Source organism: Belonocnema kinseyi, chromosome 1 (assembly GCF_010883055.1).
Source record: "Belonocnema kinseyi isolate 2016_QV_RU_SX_M_011 chromosome 1, B_treatae_v1, whole genome shotgun sequence".
NCBI lineage: Eukaryota > Metazoa > Arthropoda > Insecta > Hymenoptera > Cynipidae > Belonocnema > Belonocnema kinseyi.
In genome coordinates, this window is record NC_046657.1 from 87,152,544 (window position 1) to 87,171,564 (window position 19,021).

The following is a 19,021-nucleotide window of genomic DNA, read 5'->3' on the forward strand; positions in this document are numbered from 1 at the left end:
GTAGAACAAGATTATACAGCAGAGCACCTGCTTCCGATTGCTCATAACATGACATAACACAACATATTGAGTTCTAAAATATATGAATGTCTTCCTTAGGATATGCAATTGAGCATAGGTGTGCTACTTTTTGCTACTTTTTATTTGTTTCGCTGCTTATAGTATATATACATGGCCGCGCACGACCATGCCATGGCGTGTAAAGCGCTGCGCTGCTGCTGGCTTACCTTCATTTGTTTTCCTAGCCGCATCAACGAGGACGTGCGAACTCACTTGTTTCGGCAATCCGCTTTCCGTCCACATTCCGTGCGTAGATATTAATAAAATATTAATGAACATAATTGATGTATAAAATATATACATGTTCAATATATAAACTTTCTGAATAAGTTAACAAATTATTCTTTTCTCTTCTCCCTGTTTGTCACTGTCGTTCCCATATTGTGCTCCATATTTCAACATTTCTTCATATAAAATGACGAAATTCGCTAAAAGGGAAGTTCTTGGAGAACTCCTCAAAACTGATAATGTAGAAACAAGTGTTTTCTACATTTGATCAAAAATGTAATAACATTGATGTCAATCAATGAAAGCAATTGAATGTCAATAACATTGAAAGTGCAGATGTTGAGAGATTAAAAGCCTCTTTAAAAGCTCTTAAAGTAAACGCTCTGAAAAATACAAAGCTGCGAGGAGGATCATGGATAAGTTTGAGACGAAAAATGCTGAATGGTTGAATTCCGAATTTCCAGTTTTATTGACCATGAAAACTGAGCGAGAACATCTAACATCTTCTCATCTTGGTCGTCCAAGCCTAGAATTTCATGAGAAATCTGATCGCTCATAGCGGCGGGAATCTGCAAAAATCAGTACTGAACAGAAGCACGATCCGGAGAAACTATTATTGGCTTCATGCTATGCAGCAAATCGAACTGATAAGAAAGATTTGTATACTGTTCTCAAGAAGGTTTTAGGAAACTTGGAGCAACCAAGAAAAGTTAGAAAATTGTTGGAGGCAGCGGAAATTCCAATAAAAAAAAAGACTGCTGAAGAAGCTCTTACTTTCCTTCTCGATAATTCCCCAACTAAATCTGTGTACACAAATATACGGTTGGAAAGCAAAAACTGTGGTGCTGATATTTGGCCGTCGTCCAATTGTGTTAGAGAAGTTAAGATGCAATGTAGACCACCCGAAGAAAACATTTCGATTTTGGAGAAAAAAGCAGGCCTTGTTGAATCACACTTCCAGTAGGATTGTGGAATCGCAAAGGGAAGTCATAATCCAGCATATGCATAATTTGGGTAGCACGGAAATGGATCTTTCGTTGATGTGTTCGTGGGGTATGGATGGTAGTACTGGTACACCTTACAAGTTATCTTTTAAATCAGCAGAAGACAATGAGAGTCTCAGTGATGAAAGCTTGTTTGTAACTTCTCTCATCCCTTTAAGATTGTCCAATGCGGACAATGTTATTCTTTGGAATAACAGAGCGTCTCAATCGCCAAGATCTTGTCGCCCCATTCAGATACTGCAAACTAAAGAAACCGAGGAATTGTTTTGAATCAAAAAAAGAAAATTGAGAATCAAATTTACAAACTAGAAAATCATAAAGTTGCATTAGATGATAGACGGAGTATTCAAATCCATTTTTCTTTGTTCTTAACATTGATAGACGGCAAAGTACTGAAAATAATAACAGGGACAAAATCCATGCAAACTTGCACCATCTGTCATTCAACTCCTAAGTTCTTCAATGACCTGTCCAATAAGCTGAAGGACCTATTTCTACCAGACGTAAATTCGTTAATGTATGGACTCAGTCCATTACATGCGTGGATCAGGATACTAGAATGTTGCTTGCACATTTCGTATAGGCTTCTTCTCAAGGTCTGGCAAGTAAGATCTCCTGCTCAAAAAGAAATATTTGCTCAGCGGAAAAAAAAAGGTTCAAGATATTTTGTGGGAAAAGTTGGGATTGATAGTGGATAAACCAAAACCAGGAGGCTCTGGTACTACGAACGATGGGAACACAGCTCGACGAGCTTTTGGAAATACAGATGAACTTGCAGAACATCTTGGACTTGACTGTGAGTTACTTCGTAATTTTAAAACATTTTTAACCGCTATGTCACAACAGCTCCCGATAAATCCACTTGAGTTTGGAAGACTTTGTGATTCGACTGCCCTAATATACGTAACTTACTACAACTGGTACCCTATGCCTTCAACGTTACATAATATACTCATTCACGGAGCCGTAATCATAAGCACAAGCGTGTTACTGGTAGGAATGCTTGGCAAAGAAGCTTCTGAAGTTCGCAACAAAGACTAAGAATTACAGACAATTTCACAACGGAAAACACGACCGCCAAGCTAATATCTATTATGTGTTTTATAGAGTAATGGATTCTTCCGATCCACTCATTTCTGCGATCAGTGTTCATTCGCGACTTAAGAAGAAGAAATTTTTGCCCATTTCCGAAAATGTCAGAGTTTTCCTCGCTGCGCCTCAAGTAAATGTGATACCAGAAGACGCAACATCCAGTTCCGATATAGCAGATCGAGAAGATGAAGAGGCTGATCTTTCAGAAACTGAAATTCTGCTAGACGAAATTGAATTGACCGACGAAGAGGGAGATGGAACTCACGACAATTTGTAAGCCAAAACCACTTGAAAATGTGAGAGGCAAGGGGACTCACTCAAATCAAGCACCCCGAGTAGTGAGAGGCAAAGGGACTCACTTAACTCAAGCACCTCGAATAGTGAGAGGCAAGGGGACTCAATAGAATCAAGTACGTTTAGTTTTTCGAAATTTCGACTCCAGATTGGGAGTCAGAGCCTCCAAAAACCAATAGTTGTAAGTGAATCCAATAATTTTTTGAAATTATCGTCCGCCATATTGGATTAGCCATTTTGTTTTCCCAAATTCTGACATCAGATTCGCAATCAGCGCCCTCAAAGACCCCTAGATACCACTTTCCAAGTATATCCAGTAGTTTTTCGTGTTGAATGTCCGCCATATTGAATCCGTCATTTTTTTTTTAATTATGACTTCGGATTTGCATTCAGCGCTCTCTAAAACCCCTGGATACCACTTTTTGAATAACATTTATAATATAATTTAATGTCTTTGCGAGTAACTGAGCACCACATAGCTCTAATCTTGGTATAGTGACTGGTAGAATCGGTGCTACTTTTGTCTTAGCAAATAATAGGACCACTTGTATCTCACCACTCTCCAGAAAAATGCGGAAGTATATTGCGGCGGAATAGGCTCTCGCAGAATCATCAGAAAACCCATGCAATTCATACACTGAGCTAGTTTGTAGATGGCCTGTCTATCTTGGGATTCGAATCTCTTCAAGTCTATTAAGTTGACTATAAAAATTGTTCCAATGTTTTGTTAGATCATCAGGACGGGAGTCGTCCCAATCCAGTTTACGAATCCGTAATTCCTGCATCATTCGTTTAGCTACGATTATAGCCGGTGAAAGCCAGCCTAAGGGATCGTACAGTTTAGCTATTACCGAAAGTATTTTTCTTTTTGAACGTTGTTCAATGGTTGGAGTCTCTACTCGAATTTTAAAATTATCAGATGGAGGATCTTAATGTAATCCTAGAACTTTCAGCTGTATATCCTTCCCGGCAAAAAAATCAAAAACTCTTTCATGATCGCCTTGCGGACAGTCGTATAACAACGACTCATTATTTGGGGCCCATTTTCTAATATGAAAACCTCCAAGTTCCATCAGGTGTGAAAGCTGTACTCGCAACTCACTTGCTTCCTCGACAGTATCAACATCGAAGAGAACATCATGAACGTACAGGTTATTTTCTAAAATAGCCTTTGCTTTAGGAAAAGCATATCCCTCATCACTAGCCAATCGTTTAACAACCCTATTAGCCAGGTACGGGGCACAAGCTGTTCCAAATTTGACGGTGGTTAATTGCCAGGCTTCGAGATTACCTTCTGGTGAATTCCATAAGACACGCTGGTAATCACAGTCACGTAGATCAACTTTAATCTGTCGGAACATTTTTCAACGTCGACTTCAAAAACAAATTGCGAGATGCGCCAACGTAAGATGATTGAAATTAAGTCTGTTAATAATTTCGGACCAATATGCAAGTGCGAGTTTAAAGAAGAGCCATTAGAAGTGAGGCTTGGTGCATTAAAGACTACAGGTAAATAGTAGTAGAACTACTATCTCGAATGATAGGATGATGAGGTAGGTATACAGTCTGAGAAGAATCCGATTCAGTAAAATCTTTAACCTGTTTCATAGGGTTTAATTATTATATTCAGACATGAAAGCTGAGTATTCAGATTAAAGTTCGGGCTTTTTTTAAGCGGGCTAGATTCTTTTCTAAAATAATTTTAGCTCTACCCAAGGAATTACCGATTTCGATGGCAGGACCATTTCGAAAGGTTAATCTGATCATATACTGACCGGAGGGCAATCGAGTACAATTAGCAACGAAATGCTCCTCGCTGCGAATTTCATCCTCAGTCAAAGAGGATGAGGAAGGATGTTCTTCCATCTCCCAGAAATGAGATAAATTATCTTGTAGTTCTGAAGCCGTACAATGACAGGCTGAGATTGAACGACCTATTTCAGACTGTTGAATAGGTCCTGATAATATCCATCCAAAAAGACTATTTTGGGCTGTTAAGGAAACGACAATACCTTGTTTTAATCTAGGTAGTAGGCAGGATCCAAATCATCTGCTCCCAAAATAACATCTATTCTATTGGATTCAAAGAAATCGGGATCCGCTAAGCTGAAATTTCTTAATTCCCTTAGATTTGCCTGATCCGTCAATTTGCGAGGACGTAACCATACTTGGGCTAGCCTTTTAACGGTACCGATGAATTCTCCACCAGCACCATATACTTTGGTATTAATTTTATGAAAAGTGGGTTTTAATATCTTCAAAACTCCTTCAGATAGAAAACTACATTCAGATCCTTGATCCATTAATACTCGAAAACTTTCAAATCTACCATTGGCTGCTTTCAATTCAAGAACTGCCGTGGCAAGTAAAGTGGTACCTGGAATCCTATCGTAATTAATTAAAAGACAAATAGGTTTATTATTCTGAAGGTCATGATGCACCCCCTTATTACCGTAGACTGATCATTATTTAATGGAGTATTTTGATTAGTTTGTAAAGTAGACGTAATTTGAGGATTGTTTACGTTAGGACTTGCTAAGTTACTCTCTTGTGTGGGAGCTGCCGAGTCAGTAGCTGAGTTCCAGTTTTTAAAGTGAAGAAGAGAATTGTTCTTTCGATGACATTTTGCACAAGTGTATTTACGAGCACATTGTTGAGGTCTATGGCCTGGAGACAAATAATTTAAACAAACGTGTTTTTGAAACACGAATTCTCTTCTCTTTTCAGTAGACAACGCTTTAAATTATTTACATCTAAAAAGTGAATGATTCTCTCTACAAAATAAACATTTAGAAATGGATGATGCATTGTGGCTTTTGACTCTTGATTTACTCTTCTCTTAGGAACTCGAACCGACCTTTGAAATTTTAATAGCTTCCAAAACGCGAATACGCTTCTCTAAAAATGTATTAGATCATTGTAAGTTGGATAATCAGTATCAACACCAATCTGCATTTCCCATTCCTTCAAGGACGCAATATCCAGTTTCTTAGTTAAAAAAAAAACTAATAAGTCACTCCATGAATGTGTTTCGCGTTTTAAGTCTTTGAGAGCCGCCAGAGATTCATTTGTAGTATCGCGCAATTTTCTTAAATCTTCTAAAGAGTTATTGGATACATTAGACAAATTAATGAATTCTTGTAAATGAACTGTAATAAGTGCTCTTTTGTTATCGTATCTTGTCTTTAGCGACTCCCAAGTTACTACAAAATTGGCTTCAGAAATAATAACATGTTTTAATAGATTTTCAGCGTCACCCTTTAAAGAAGTTTTCAAATAGTGCAATCTAGTGACATTGGATAAAGAATGGTTTTGAATGACAAGCGAATCAAAAAAATCTCTGAAGTTTTCCCACTTCTATTTCGTAATTTTGGGTTCACACCTACGCAGCCATTCGTTCTCCTAACCGATTTTTCTTACAACAGAAATAGAACATAAAAGAAGGGATATTTCCAAAATTGATTAGATACAACCAGTATAAGGACTATAGGCGGACATGTAGAAAGTTCGTACTTAATTCTAGAATAATGCTTTATAGGGTTTCCCCGAATTTAAATGAGGGGTTGAAACTATAAAAGGCCTTAAATAAATATGGTTACATTCAAATATTTAGTACTTATATTACTGTTTTCTTCAATTTTATTTTGATAACTGTACACTTTAAAGCATTATTCTGTGTGTATTTTTTAATTATATTTTTCAAACTATGCGATTCTAATTTCAAGGCAAGAGATCCATCATTCATTTAAATCGTACAATTAAAATTAATATTGTAGAAAGCTACGAATAACAAGTTTGTAACATTTTGAAGTGTTCAAGAATTTCGATCAAATTAATCTTTTACCTGACAAATAACGCCATTAATAATAAACATTGAAGTTCTTGAAAGTATTATTTACATTTTTTCAGATATATGTACCATATCTTATATTTCGTTTTAATACACTGTAAATCAGTAAAAATATGAATGTATATGAGCTACAAACGATATATCAATTAATATAATCTGTAACCCAGGATGAAGCAAATTTGTCTATTTTCTAAGTGGATATTGCAAAAATAGAGTAAACTTCTAATGTTTTCTTAAATTTTAGGTAATATCCGAAATCATCGAAATTTTTTAATGTTCTAGGGTTTATCTTAAAGCTATTTTTCCACAGTATCATAACTACTTATGGACAAAAATTTGAGAAATGTTCTTATCACAGTGCAAGAATTTAAAGTTGTAACAAAAGAGTTGAAAGAATTCTAATATTCATTATAATAAGAGAAGTATTTTTGTAAATATGTGATTCATAAAAATTGTCCCTCAAAATATATATTTATTTAATTTTTATTCTGATTTGTCGACAGATAATATATTTCAGTTGTTTCCAACTATTTTAATACGAATTTAAGCTCTTATGCATTGTAGTAGGATTTTTTGCAATATCTATTTTAAAAAAGGACAAATTGGCTTTATCCTCTGCTCTATTTCACACAGAATTTTGAATGTTGAAAGCATTCAACATTTCAAAGAGAAAAAACTTTAGGTTTGTCATAATTAATGGTAACTCCTGTAATTGTAGCTCCAGTGGTAACTCATTTAGAAAATTCTCTATCTTCAGCAATTACCGTCGCATAACGGCTGAAAAATGCCGAAAATTCTGAAGTAACTCCGGGGAGTTGACCCGCAGGCCAAGAGGGCGCTTTTAGCAGTTGGATTTTGACGGATTCTCTTATTCCATTACATGATCAATCTCCCACCTCATCTCTGATATAAGTAAACTTCCAACCTGAAGTGTTGCTGAATAATAAAGACCAAAAAAGTTCGATTAAAAAAAGTTTTTAAGGCTCAAGAAAATGGATGTGAAAGTTGACAATCTGAAAGTGAAATGAATCCATTTTCGAAAAAGTGTGGGTTATCCAGTTCTGTTTTCCTGCGAAGGCTAAAACCAGTTTCTAACCCTGGCGGACCGAAGGAACCGAAAGAAGCCTCTACAAAATACCCTTAAAGACCTAACTAAATCCCCCTTCTGTTCCTTCTTTAAAAACTCCAAAAACCAGCAAGATCATCTTTTAAATCGTTGAAATTCGGATTCTACGTTAAAATTTGCATTAGAAACTCCCGGAGAAATCGCCATACTTTTTCTTACAGCGTTTAAAACTTAAAAAAATAAAATACCTGTCAGTTACATGAACCGAAGGTGGCTTCAAGTGAATCTTCTGTTAGTAGCAGTTAATAAGCGTTCCGTCGGTAACTAAGAATTTTTTGCAAGATTACGATATCCGTGGCGACAAAGTTTTAATGAGGATTCCTATATGATTTTTAGCGATAAACATGAAGCTGAAAGTTTTAAATCGATATCTCGAATAGATTTCGATTAATCGATTTTTTAACCTTTTTTTTAATGTACATCATTTCTTAAGTTCATTCTGATAGGCGATTTTTGTACAAGAAAAAGAAGTTTTAATGTAGACTCCTATAAGGGAAAAGGTTCAGGCGTGTGATCTTACATTATTTCTATGACCTGTTACAGGGGTGCCTTCGATATCTCGAAAACTATTCGAGATATCGATTTAAAACTTGCAGATACGTATGTCTTGCAAAAAATCTTATAGGAATTAACAACAAAACTTTGTCGCCACGGATATCGTAATCTCCCCGAATTTTGTCTGGGTGTTAGCGCCACGCAGTGGAAACCACAGACAACAACGCTGCGATGCAAGTGAGAGAGAATTTTATTTTTAAATTTCGCGTGCAACATACTACTTAAGCTATTATGGATGTGCTTGAAGTCACCTTCAGCAGTAGTTAATGACATTTAAAAAAATTGTTAACACTGAAAAAAAAGTATTGCGATTACTCTGTGAGTTTCTACTAGGAATTTTAACGTAGAATCCGAATTTCAATAACTTAAAAGTTGATCTTGCTGTTTTTTTGAGTTTTTTTAAAAGGAACCGAAGGGGGGCTCAGTGGGGTCTTTAAGGGTACGTTGTAGAGGCTCCTTTCGGTTCCTTCGGTCCGCCAGGGAAAGAATCAAGGGTCGCTCAAGTTTTAACATTCTTCAGAAACATCTAGGTTCTAATACTTCGGAGGAATCTAAAATTTGTAATTATAATTTATAAATTTCGAGACCCTGTGTTGTTTATGCTAAAACGGGTTTCAAAAAGACGAAAATAGTTCAGTAACCCTATGTCGCTTGCTAGGTCTAGTTTTAACATTCTTCAGAGGCATTTAGGTGCTAGCCCTCTAGAGGTATCTATAGGTCGTAATTATAAGAATTACGGCAAACTTCGTGCTCCAGTTATACAAATACTGAAACATATTCTTTGAAGAATTTTGAGACCCAACGTTCACATTCTTCAAATGCATTTCGACATTCGAAGGTATCTGAAAGTCAAAGATTGTACCCAGGTGGTTTGCCAGCTCAAGTTTTAACATTATTTGGAGGCATTTAGACTTGAACCCTCCGCTGGTATCTAAAAATCATAATTATGAGACATGCGACAACCCGGATACTCCAAAGATTCCACCAGGCCACTCAAACATATGCTTCGAGGAATTCATCGTCGGGATGTATCTGAAAATACATTAATAACACTTTTGGAAACTAATCGACTTAACCAAACCAAATTCTCTTTATTTTTAGTGAATGATATTTATTTAATCAAAGTACAAAGTCAATTTACAAAAGAATAAAAAATTAATTAACGATTGTCCGATGGTTAAAAATGTAAAAATTATGGACAAGAAAATACAAAATCGATTAAGGGGATAGCCAGGTTTGAAATTTTCAAAAAATCGCATTTTTTTCTTTTTCAGTCCCTATGTATCCTTAGAAATAAGGTAGAAATTCTTTTTGACCTCAGAGCGTATCAGAAGTGGCCGAAAAATGAATTACTTCGAAAGGCCTCGAGCGGTCGGAACACACAATTTTTCGTACTTCAAACTTCAAACGTGCCGTTATCTCGAAACGCGTTTTTTGGGGTCGTCGCCACGATTCCAGCCGATCTACTGGGCCGATTTCATTCAAATTTTTTTGAAAATATTCAGAAAAGACTTGGCTGTCGCATAATCCTCGGTCTTGATTCTTCATTAATATTTTTTAACAATTTGATCTAGTTAATTTTTTTTAAAAGTGAGAAAAAAACGATAAATCACAAAAACTTTCACAATTTGTTTATTAATTAAGATTTTTCATAATTGAGGTTCTTGATATAGCCATTTATGCGCTCTTTGCGAAAAATTTTGGTTTTTTTGTTTCAGATGACGCAAAGTTGAAAAATCATGGCAACCGTTTTTCAACATAGCGTCATCAGATCGCCCAGAAATTGGCCAGATATTGATGAAAAATAAAAAATAAATTTTTTTCGTTAGTTAATAACATGCCTTATGACATACTAAAAAGTTGTAAATTTTAAATAAAAATAAATAACAAAAAAATGTTGTTGAAAAAGGTAATTGAAACCTGGCTACCCCCTTAAAGCAAATCAAACGTTGTTTATAAAGACGAATAAAACTTTTTTCAAAGTTATTATAACCTACAATTCACTTCTCTATTTAGATAAAAATTAAAGTAATTTATCTTGCCTAGAGTATCTGGATCGTCACTGTCTTCTTGCAATTTGTTTTTCAATAGTAATAAATGAAAAATAAATGGAGAATTTTGTAATACAAAGAAATCTTAATTTTGACCTAATAAAGTTTTTTTCTGCGACCAGGCCTTCTTCTGGTAAACCATCTGGAAACCCCGGACTTTTCTCGCCTTTTCAGAAGCTCGTTTTAGCATTCGCATAAACGCTGGGTCTCAAAATTTCTCAAAGAGTATGTTTGAGTGACCTGGTGAATGCTCTGGAGTACTAGGGTTGTCGTAGTTCTGATAATTATGAGCTGTATATACCTCCAGATGATTAATGTCGAAACGTCTCCGAAGAATGTTAAAATTCGATCGGCTAAACCACCTGAGAAACCCGGCCTTTTCTCGCTTTTTCAGAAGTTCGTTTTAGCATCCGCATAAACGCTGTGTCTGAAAACTCCTCGAAGAGTATGTTTCAGTTACCTGGTGAATGCTCTGGATTATTAGGGTTGTCATAGTTCTCATAATTATGACCTTTAGATACTTCCGGATGATTAATGTCGAAATGTCTCAGAAGAATGTTAATATTCGACCTGGTATCAACCTGGGAAAACCCAGACTTTTCTGGCTTTTTCAGGAGCTCGTTTTAACATTTGCATAAACGCTGGGTCTTAAAGGTCCTCGTAGAGTATGTTTGAGTAACCTGGTGAATGCTCTGGAGTACTAGGGTTGTCGTGGTTCTCATAATTATGACCTTTAGATAACTCCGGATGCTTAGTGTTGAAATGTCATCGAACATTGTTAAAACTCGACCTAGTAAGCCAGATAAATTCTACAAATCCTCGGCTGTATACTTTTCCCCTTATTCAATTTATGCAATTATCAATATTTATACCGAAGAAACATTAATTCTGTTTTCTGTTTCGTTCTGTTACATTTGAATAATATTTATCGATTTATCGATTTATTTTACTTATTATCCATCTCTTACTAACAAAACGAATTTAAAGTATTCATGATTTTGTTCTTAATTTAAAGAACGGTAACGAAAATAACGAATGTTTCGTTATGCGATAACGTAACGTGACCAAACAGAACGTTTTATTTTTTTTCGTTTCGTTCGGATCCCTGCTAATAAGTGTGTGTACGGTTAATCCACTAGGTGCTATCAGAACATGCTCAATGTGTTAGACTCGAGGCATTCTTTCATGACAGAGGGTATCATGTATATACTTTCAAAAAAACCCGTCATCTAGAGCCCATCGCCTTTTCTACCGATTTGCCTGTCTTCCAACTGTATGCAAGGGCAAAATACCTCAAGTTTCACCGTCTAAAAGCTTTCGGTCCACTCGAGTTGCTGTCTATGGTTATAATTGATGGGGGGAATACACGAGTTCTTTCTTCTTCAAATTTTTCTCTTCACACTATTTCCAGACTTAGCACTATAATATTTATATAACTTTATTTTACATAATTACAATCCTATTAAATACTGTAAATTGTCGTCAAATCCAAAATATTTCATAGAAAGCCTGGCCGTAACTGTGTGGAAAAACTCTAATCTATACTGGCAAAAACTTGCTCCTTTTTTCCAATGCCTTTCATTTTTATATAGGCTTGCACTTGGACTTCTATCAAACCTTGGACCAAATTACAAAACGTTGTTTCCATTATTGTTGAAGACAATTGAGTCTAGGTCTCCGGTGAAAAATGTGAACCACTCTTAATATAAATTTCAAAAACATAATCGCAAAACTTTTGAACTAGACTATCTAACGTTTGGATAGCCTTCTGATTTTTCGTCTTTATATTAATTACTTAATTCAAGGTCTTGAGTCTTTCTTTACCAACTTTTACCAAAATGAAATCTATAACCATTTATGGTAATAGAATAATTGAACACTGAAAGGATAGCCTATTGGATGGCAATTTCGAAGTCTACATAAATTATTTTTGGATTGACAGTTAAATCAAATTTGTTATATTTTGAAGCTAAGTGAGCAAATGCAGTAGCATAATAATTCATTTTTTGTTTGTTTTTAAAGAAAAAAAATAGCCAAAGGGATGTATAAATATTTATACAACCCAAAAATCGAAAAAATTTGATCTCCCTATGCGTTATTCAATTCTTGAGTGACGCAATGACCCTATGGAGAATGACATGCAAGTACTTTGGTCTCGGTATATCGAGAATTTCAACTCTCCTGATCATGATGACCGGTATGTTCTACACTGTTAAAAATAATATTAAAATTAATATATCAAGCATATAAAATCACCGTTAAATGCGACCTTCTTAAATTTCATATACATTAATGTTAATCACTTACAAGAAAAGTCAGATAATTCCATTTTTCACAAATTCAAAATAAGTTTAGCAGTAATTTTCGATTGTAAATAATAAAACATGGCACCTTCTTCCTGTTAACCAGAAATAAAATTGGATTTCAAGTCGAAAAGTTCAATCAAGCAAATAAATGACAGAACTAACCTTCAATTAACTGTCTTCGTCTTAAATTTGGACTATTTAGAGCGAAATTAGGAAAAAGTTTTACCTTTACAATGCACTTTCATAATGAATAACAATTTTGTCGACGATTACTAGATTATTAATTTATTTGATAATATTTGCCAAGATTTAAAGAAATTTAACGACTTTGAGTTTTCACGCAAATTGCTACACTGACCTGTATATTAAATTCACTACACCAATGTATCTTACATTTCAGTAGCGGTCGTGCATATTTGCTTCACACACATGTATATTAAACCTCGTACAGATTTTTCTAACAGTGTAGGGTTACTCCTTTAGTTTCCTAGGGTTCTACGTAGTGCTGCAAAATCTTTCAGGGCCTTCGAAAACACGTCCTATTGTTACAGCCTAAAGAAAAAGAGGAGGAATACAATCCCCCCGCCCCCCGTTTTAAGTGGGTGACCTGGAAGTATACGCCCGTTCGAGGAAAAAACTGTAGAATTTAATCAACCTCATCCTGTAGTTTTCAAACGATATCCGTATGGTATTCGGGTTAGACAATTGCAGGGAACTGCACTTCGAACTGTGAGTGACGAGCGCGGAATTGGGGTTTAAGAATCAAGTTAAAATATTACAGAAAATATTGATAAAAAAGAAAGTCACTGCACTTTTTATAGATTTAAAAAACGCATTTGATATGGTCTGTCATGATAGATTTATTACAAAATTGCATCATTTGGGCATCAGAGAATAAAATCTTACCTTGAAAATAGAAAACCATATGTATATGTGAACAATAAAAAGAGTCAAGAATTGGAAGTTAAAACAGGAGTGCCAAATGGATTTCGTCTAGGGCCACTTACGTATATTAAATATTTACTTGAAAAACCTGTCTCAGGTTGGCCTAACGATGAAAGTTTTTATGTATTCGGAGGACACACTGCTTGTTTATGGGAATAAACATTGTAAAAAATGATAAAATGTTATTAATCAGAATCTTGTAATTTATTATGAATGGCTTAAATATAACAAATCATTAATTAATGAAAAGAAAATGGTATATGTTACATTTGCAATGACTAATGTAAATAAATCACCGATGCAACTGCAGCTGCAAAATGTACTCAAAGAGGTTGAAGAGAGCAGATATCTGGGTACTGTTCATTATAATAAATTAGCATGCAAAATACACGTGCAATTAATATTTGGAAAAATTGTACCTTAGAGTAGTGTCTGGGGAAGATGTAAAGATCTTATAAATGAAAAAAATAAGATGATGATGTATCATGCTTTTATAGAATCGCGTATCAGATATAATAATATAAACTGAGGATCACCTTCTAAACAACCGATAGAAAAAGTACAAAGACTGAAAAATCAAGTATAAACAATTTATTTAAATTATCTCAGTATACTCCAAGGATTGTATTATATAAAAAAGTCAATGTTGCAGATATATACGCACTTCGAGATATAGAAAGAGCAAAACTAGTATTAAGGCTTACAAATAATCTAATAAAAACAGAGAATAAATTTGAAAAAGGGTCAAATGTACATAATTGCTGAACAAGGTATTCAGAAGAACATTGCCAAAAATATTATAGCACAAATCAAAAACGTTTACGGAAGTATTACTATATATAATAAATTCCCAGAAGAAATTGGGAAAAGCAGATTGCATTGAACTTGAATCTATTGAGTATGTGCGTTTAGGATATAGCGCTCCGGTGGCCAATTATGAACTAACGGTTATTTATTGAAGCATAACGCCTTATGAGAAAATGTTAGCTTTTTTTAAGATTTGAGAAAATGATAACTAAATTTGTATCTGTAAAAGACGCACGAATGAATACGAAATATAATAAAAAGATTTCAGTTTCGTAAATGTAGGCAATTATAAATTCTAATACATTAAATAAATCAGCTGATCGACTCCGTTGGAAGCTGTACTCAGTGTTGTTACATTGTTTTGAAACCGGAAATATTACATTGCGCATCTAGTGGAGGACGTAGGCGGTTCAAGATGAGTGTGAAGTATGTGCGAGCAGCAATCACACTACTATCGGCGAGAAAACTATTGGCATCTGCCTTTGAAGCTTAACAACTCAGTCAAAAAAAATGCTAGCGTAACAAAAAAACAGTCATTTAAAAGCTGAAAGTGTTCTACGTCAATGAGCTTAAAGACAGTCAAGTTTAGAGCATTATTTCTTATACAAGGGTCGATGGTCACCTGGTCACGGGTCAAAGAAAGGGACCAGCGGTCAGCAGTAAAAAAAACCGCCCCCCCCCCCTGCTTTCTGTCACTTGTTTTCTAACAAAAAAAATGTCTAAAAATATCGCAATTTTCACAAAAATAAGACTAACACATCCTTACGGGCAATTGAAAATAAATACAGAGCCTATGCATTACAGTTTGCAGTTTGATTCGTTTTAATATCTGTATTAGAACTGAAGATAATATAGTTGCACATTTTTGTACTTAAGCAACAATTTTTATTATTTTCTAAATTTCTCAACTGCAACTGGTTCACAATAGTTTTCCTCATACTCATGAATTTTTTCAAATTTTTTCCATCGCCCCTTGTATACGAAATAATAATCTAAACTTGATTGTTCTTAAATGTACCCAAAAATCCTTACTTTTTTTACATTTTTCAGTCTGCTAAGCACAAAAATTTGTTTACATAAACGTCTTCAAGCTCATTAACGTAGAACACTTTCAGCTTTTAAATGACTGTTTTTTTGTTGCGCTAGCATTTTTTTTCGACTGAGTTGTTAAGTTTCAAAGGCAGAAGCCTATAGTTTTTTCGCCGATAGTAGTCGAATTATCGTCTCGCACGTGGCGCACATGGTACATTGTCTAAGGAAATTCAGTTTCGGAGGCCGTTAAGGGGGTACAGAGTAAACGATTTTGAGATTGTATGATGGCAAGCGAGTTCAGGGGGGGGGTCTCAGCCCCTGGTAAGGGTGAAGGAAAATGTGTTAACAAATTTTATATTATTAAAACTTGACCATTTATTTTTGTTTTTAATAGGAATAGTTGATTTTTCAACCAAAAAAGACAATTTTTAGGGGGGGGGGGATAAAATTTGTTTGTTTTTTTACAAAATGGTTAAACATTTAACAGTTCAATTTTCAGTGTAAACGATTCATTTTCGACACACAAAAAAACGAATTTTCAACCAAACATTTAAATTTTCAATTAAAGAAAAAGACGTTGAAGCAGCTACAGATTTTAACAGAAAACTGGTTTATGGTAATAAACACTGCCCAATCCGTTTATAGAATTAAATTAAACAGAAAAATATGATTTACACTGTTTTTCTCCTATCCAGATCCTGAAAACGGTATAACTACGTTGGTTTTTTTCACGTGATTTTTCTGCAATCAAATTGTGGCTTCGGCAGCCTCGTCGCGTAGTTCGGGACTTCGAATCGTAATTACTCGTTCCAGAAAGAAGTGAGAAACATTTTTAAAACCCCGTTGGAAAGCTTATTGAATTACGCGTAGAGTCACTTGTAATAAAGATATGTTTAACCTTTTTAAGAGAATATACCACGTGAGAAATTGAAAATAAATTCAAAAATTTTTTAAATTTTGTACCTTGACTTCAACTTCTGGCATGACCTAGGAACGTTGTAGCAAAAATCTAAAATCCATACAAATTAGTCATTGAAGTTTTGTATCTATTTTAATCCAATAAAATTTTGTTAATCTTTACGTGTTGGTAAGATACAACTGTCGGCGATTACAACTGTCGACCGCAAGAGCGGTGGTCGCCGGGAATTTCTCTGATTTTGTCTTGTAACTTTTACTCGTGCTTTGACTCAGAATACTTAAGGAAAATAATTAATTAATTAACTGAAATTGATAGGACGTAATATGTGAAAAGCAATCTTCAATCTAAGCCAATAAACCTTTAAAAATATTGAGGGGTTCCCAACATATGACATGACTGAAATGCAGCGAAGACAGATTTGGACATTTTTAGTTGTACCTTGAGAACCCATAAAGATTAAAAAATTTTTATTGACTTAAATTAAAGATTAGACTTTAAACACTATTTGATAGGAATTTGAGATTTTGGCTACAAGTTTCCTAGGTCATGCCACAAGTTGAAGTCAAGGTACAAATTTTGAAAAATTCTTTAACTTATTTTCAATTTATCACGTGGTCTATTCTCTTCCAAAGGATAAACATATCTTTATTACAAATAACTCTACGCGGAATTCAATCAGCTTTTCAACGGGTGTTTAAAAAAGTTTCTCACTTCTTTCTGAAACGAGTAATTACGATTCAAAGTCAGCAGTGATTTGTAGTACTAATTTCGCTGATCGTACCGAAAACTTCCGACTGTAGTGTAGCAAAGCTATAAATATGTAATTACAGCTAGAGAAAGATATGTAATGTTGTACCATAATATATACTAATTTAACTGTTTAATTAAAAATTATCTATTATATATTATCCAGAAATCTAAAAAACTCTTTCTACTGTTATAATTGCTTCGAAAATAAAGTGAGCAACCTTAAATATATACATTTTTTAATACATTAATAATATAATGCACTGTCTAATTATTTTGAACATATTAATAATATTGGGGAACGACCAATAATAATGTTAAGATAGTAAAAAATAATTGTTAAATAATATTAACATTTACTATTAATTTGTTCAGAAGTTGAATGGAAACATGTTGAAAATCGACCCCCGAAATTTTGTATTTAATTTAAACGGTCAATAATTATTATTAAATTTTCTTTTTCATTAATCTGGCTACGGTGTTCCTAAAACTAAAAACTTTTCTCATTTCCTAATACTGCGAAAGAGAATATTCTTTCCGATCATTTTTCACACAGTTAGAAAAGAATTTTCTAACAGCGCACTTAATCCAAATTTCAATTTATTAAAAGAAACAAGATATCGTTAGTCGTCAAAAGCGTAGATTTTGGATATAATATTTCTAAATTACTAACCTTAAAATATTAAAATGTATATCTCGTATTGTATTCAGCATGACCGCTAGTGTCGACAGCACTTTCGCAACTTCTGATCACACTTGACTAATTTACTTTCCTCACTAGTGGGTAAAATCCAGTTTCTCGCATGCTGACATCATCAATCGAGTATTCGATAACCTCGCCGTCTCCAGACGAGCATCGGAAGTCGCATTTTCAGGTGGAGAATTTTTCATTCTATTTTTACAGTTAACTACACAGAAAACTCTGTTACCCTTCGCTTTACTTTCCTTCATAATTCTGAACTAAAAACAACAAATTAAAGAACAAGCTTATGTGTGACTGTTAAAACAAGACTGTCAAGATAATACCGATGAATGCAAGTATATCTTTCAAAAACTACTTTTTAATTATGTACTCGGCTTCAAATTATACGAATCAACAAAAACTTGCCCAGAATCAGTTTTTAAGACCACTTAAAACACAAAATTTAAATAATATAATTTTTCATGCTTAGCCTATCAGAGTCTGTCACCTCTCATTCAAAAGATGTAATCGATAGTTCTCCAGTCGCCAACTCACGCGCTGCCATTCATTTCTAAATTTCAGTTTGGGAATTGTACAAAGTCAGTTGCAGGAATGAATGCCTTTTTACAAGTACGTCCCAGAGGCTGTCCTTAAAAATAAGAACTATCGCCTATACTTTGATTATACTATCATTACGGACTACAATGTTCTTTAGAATAGATCGGAGATTGTAATGCTTGACAAGCGGTTACAATAAGATCAAAAACATCGAGTTGACAGATCCCTTTGACGAGATATCCAAGAGGGATATGCCCGTGATATGTGGTAAGGATTAACAATTGAAAAGGATTACAATACATCCTCTCGTGATTTTAGCGACGGAGAACGTCTATGCAAGGCTAAGAATTGTGCGTAGATACAAAAAAGACACGATTAAAAAAAAAAAATTGACTCTTACCCAATTTCTCGGGAAAGGGGGGGGGGGTTGTCCCAACGTGTAACCGCGCTATATCAGTTGAAGAGACATTGTGATATTTGGAAGAAAAAAATCAGGCAACCCATATCATTATTAATATCGAGAATATTATACATAAACTTTACTGTTTTTTTTTTTTATTTCAGTTGTGAGTACAATGAACGAAAAGTTTAGGACGTGCTTAGCAGAGTGCAAACAGGTAAACAGTGCCGGCCTTTTAAGACAGACTGGAGCCACAGCAGACAAGATTCTGTACAACCATGCTATCCAAATGGTAATTACATATGACAAATAAAAAAACCGGTTCATTATTTATATATATATATATATATATATATATAACAGAG

General features: G+C 34.5%; 1 protein-coding gene across 3 annotated transcripts in view; it reads left to right on the forward strand.

Annotated features, from left to right (window-relative positions):
* LOC117179417 (serine/threonine-protein kinase unc-51) overlaps window positions 1-19,021 on the forward strand; it is a 54,115-nt gene that overhangs the window by 32,628 nt on the left and 2,466 nt on the right. For all 3 annotated transcript variants that reach the window (XM_033371388.1, XM_033371224.1, XM_033371309.1), the window contains exon 11: window positions 18,821-18,948. In XM_033371388.1, coding sequence (XP_033227279.1) covers window positions 18,821-18,948 — 128 coding nt within the window. The remainder of the gene's footprint in view (window positions 1-18,820; window positions 18,949-19,021) is intronic.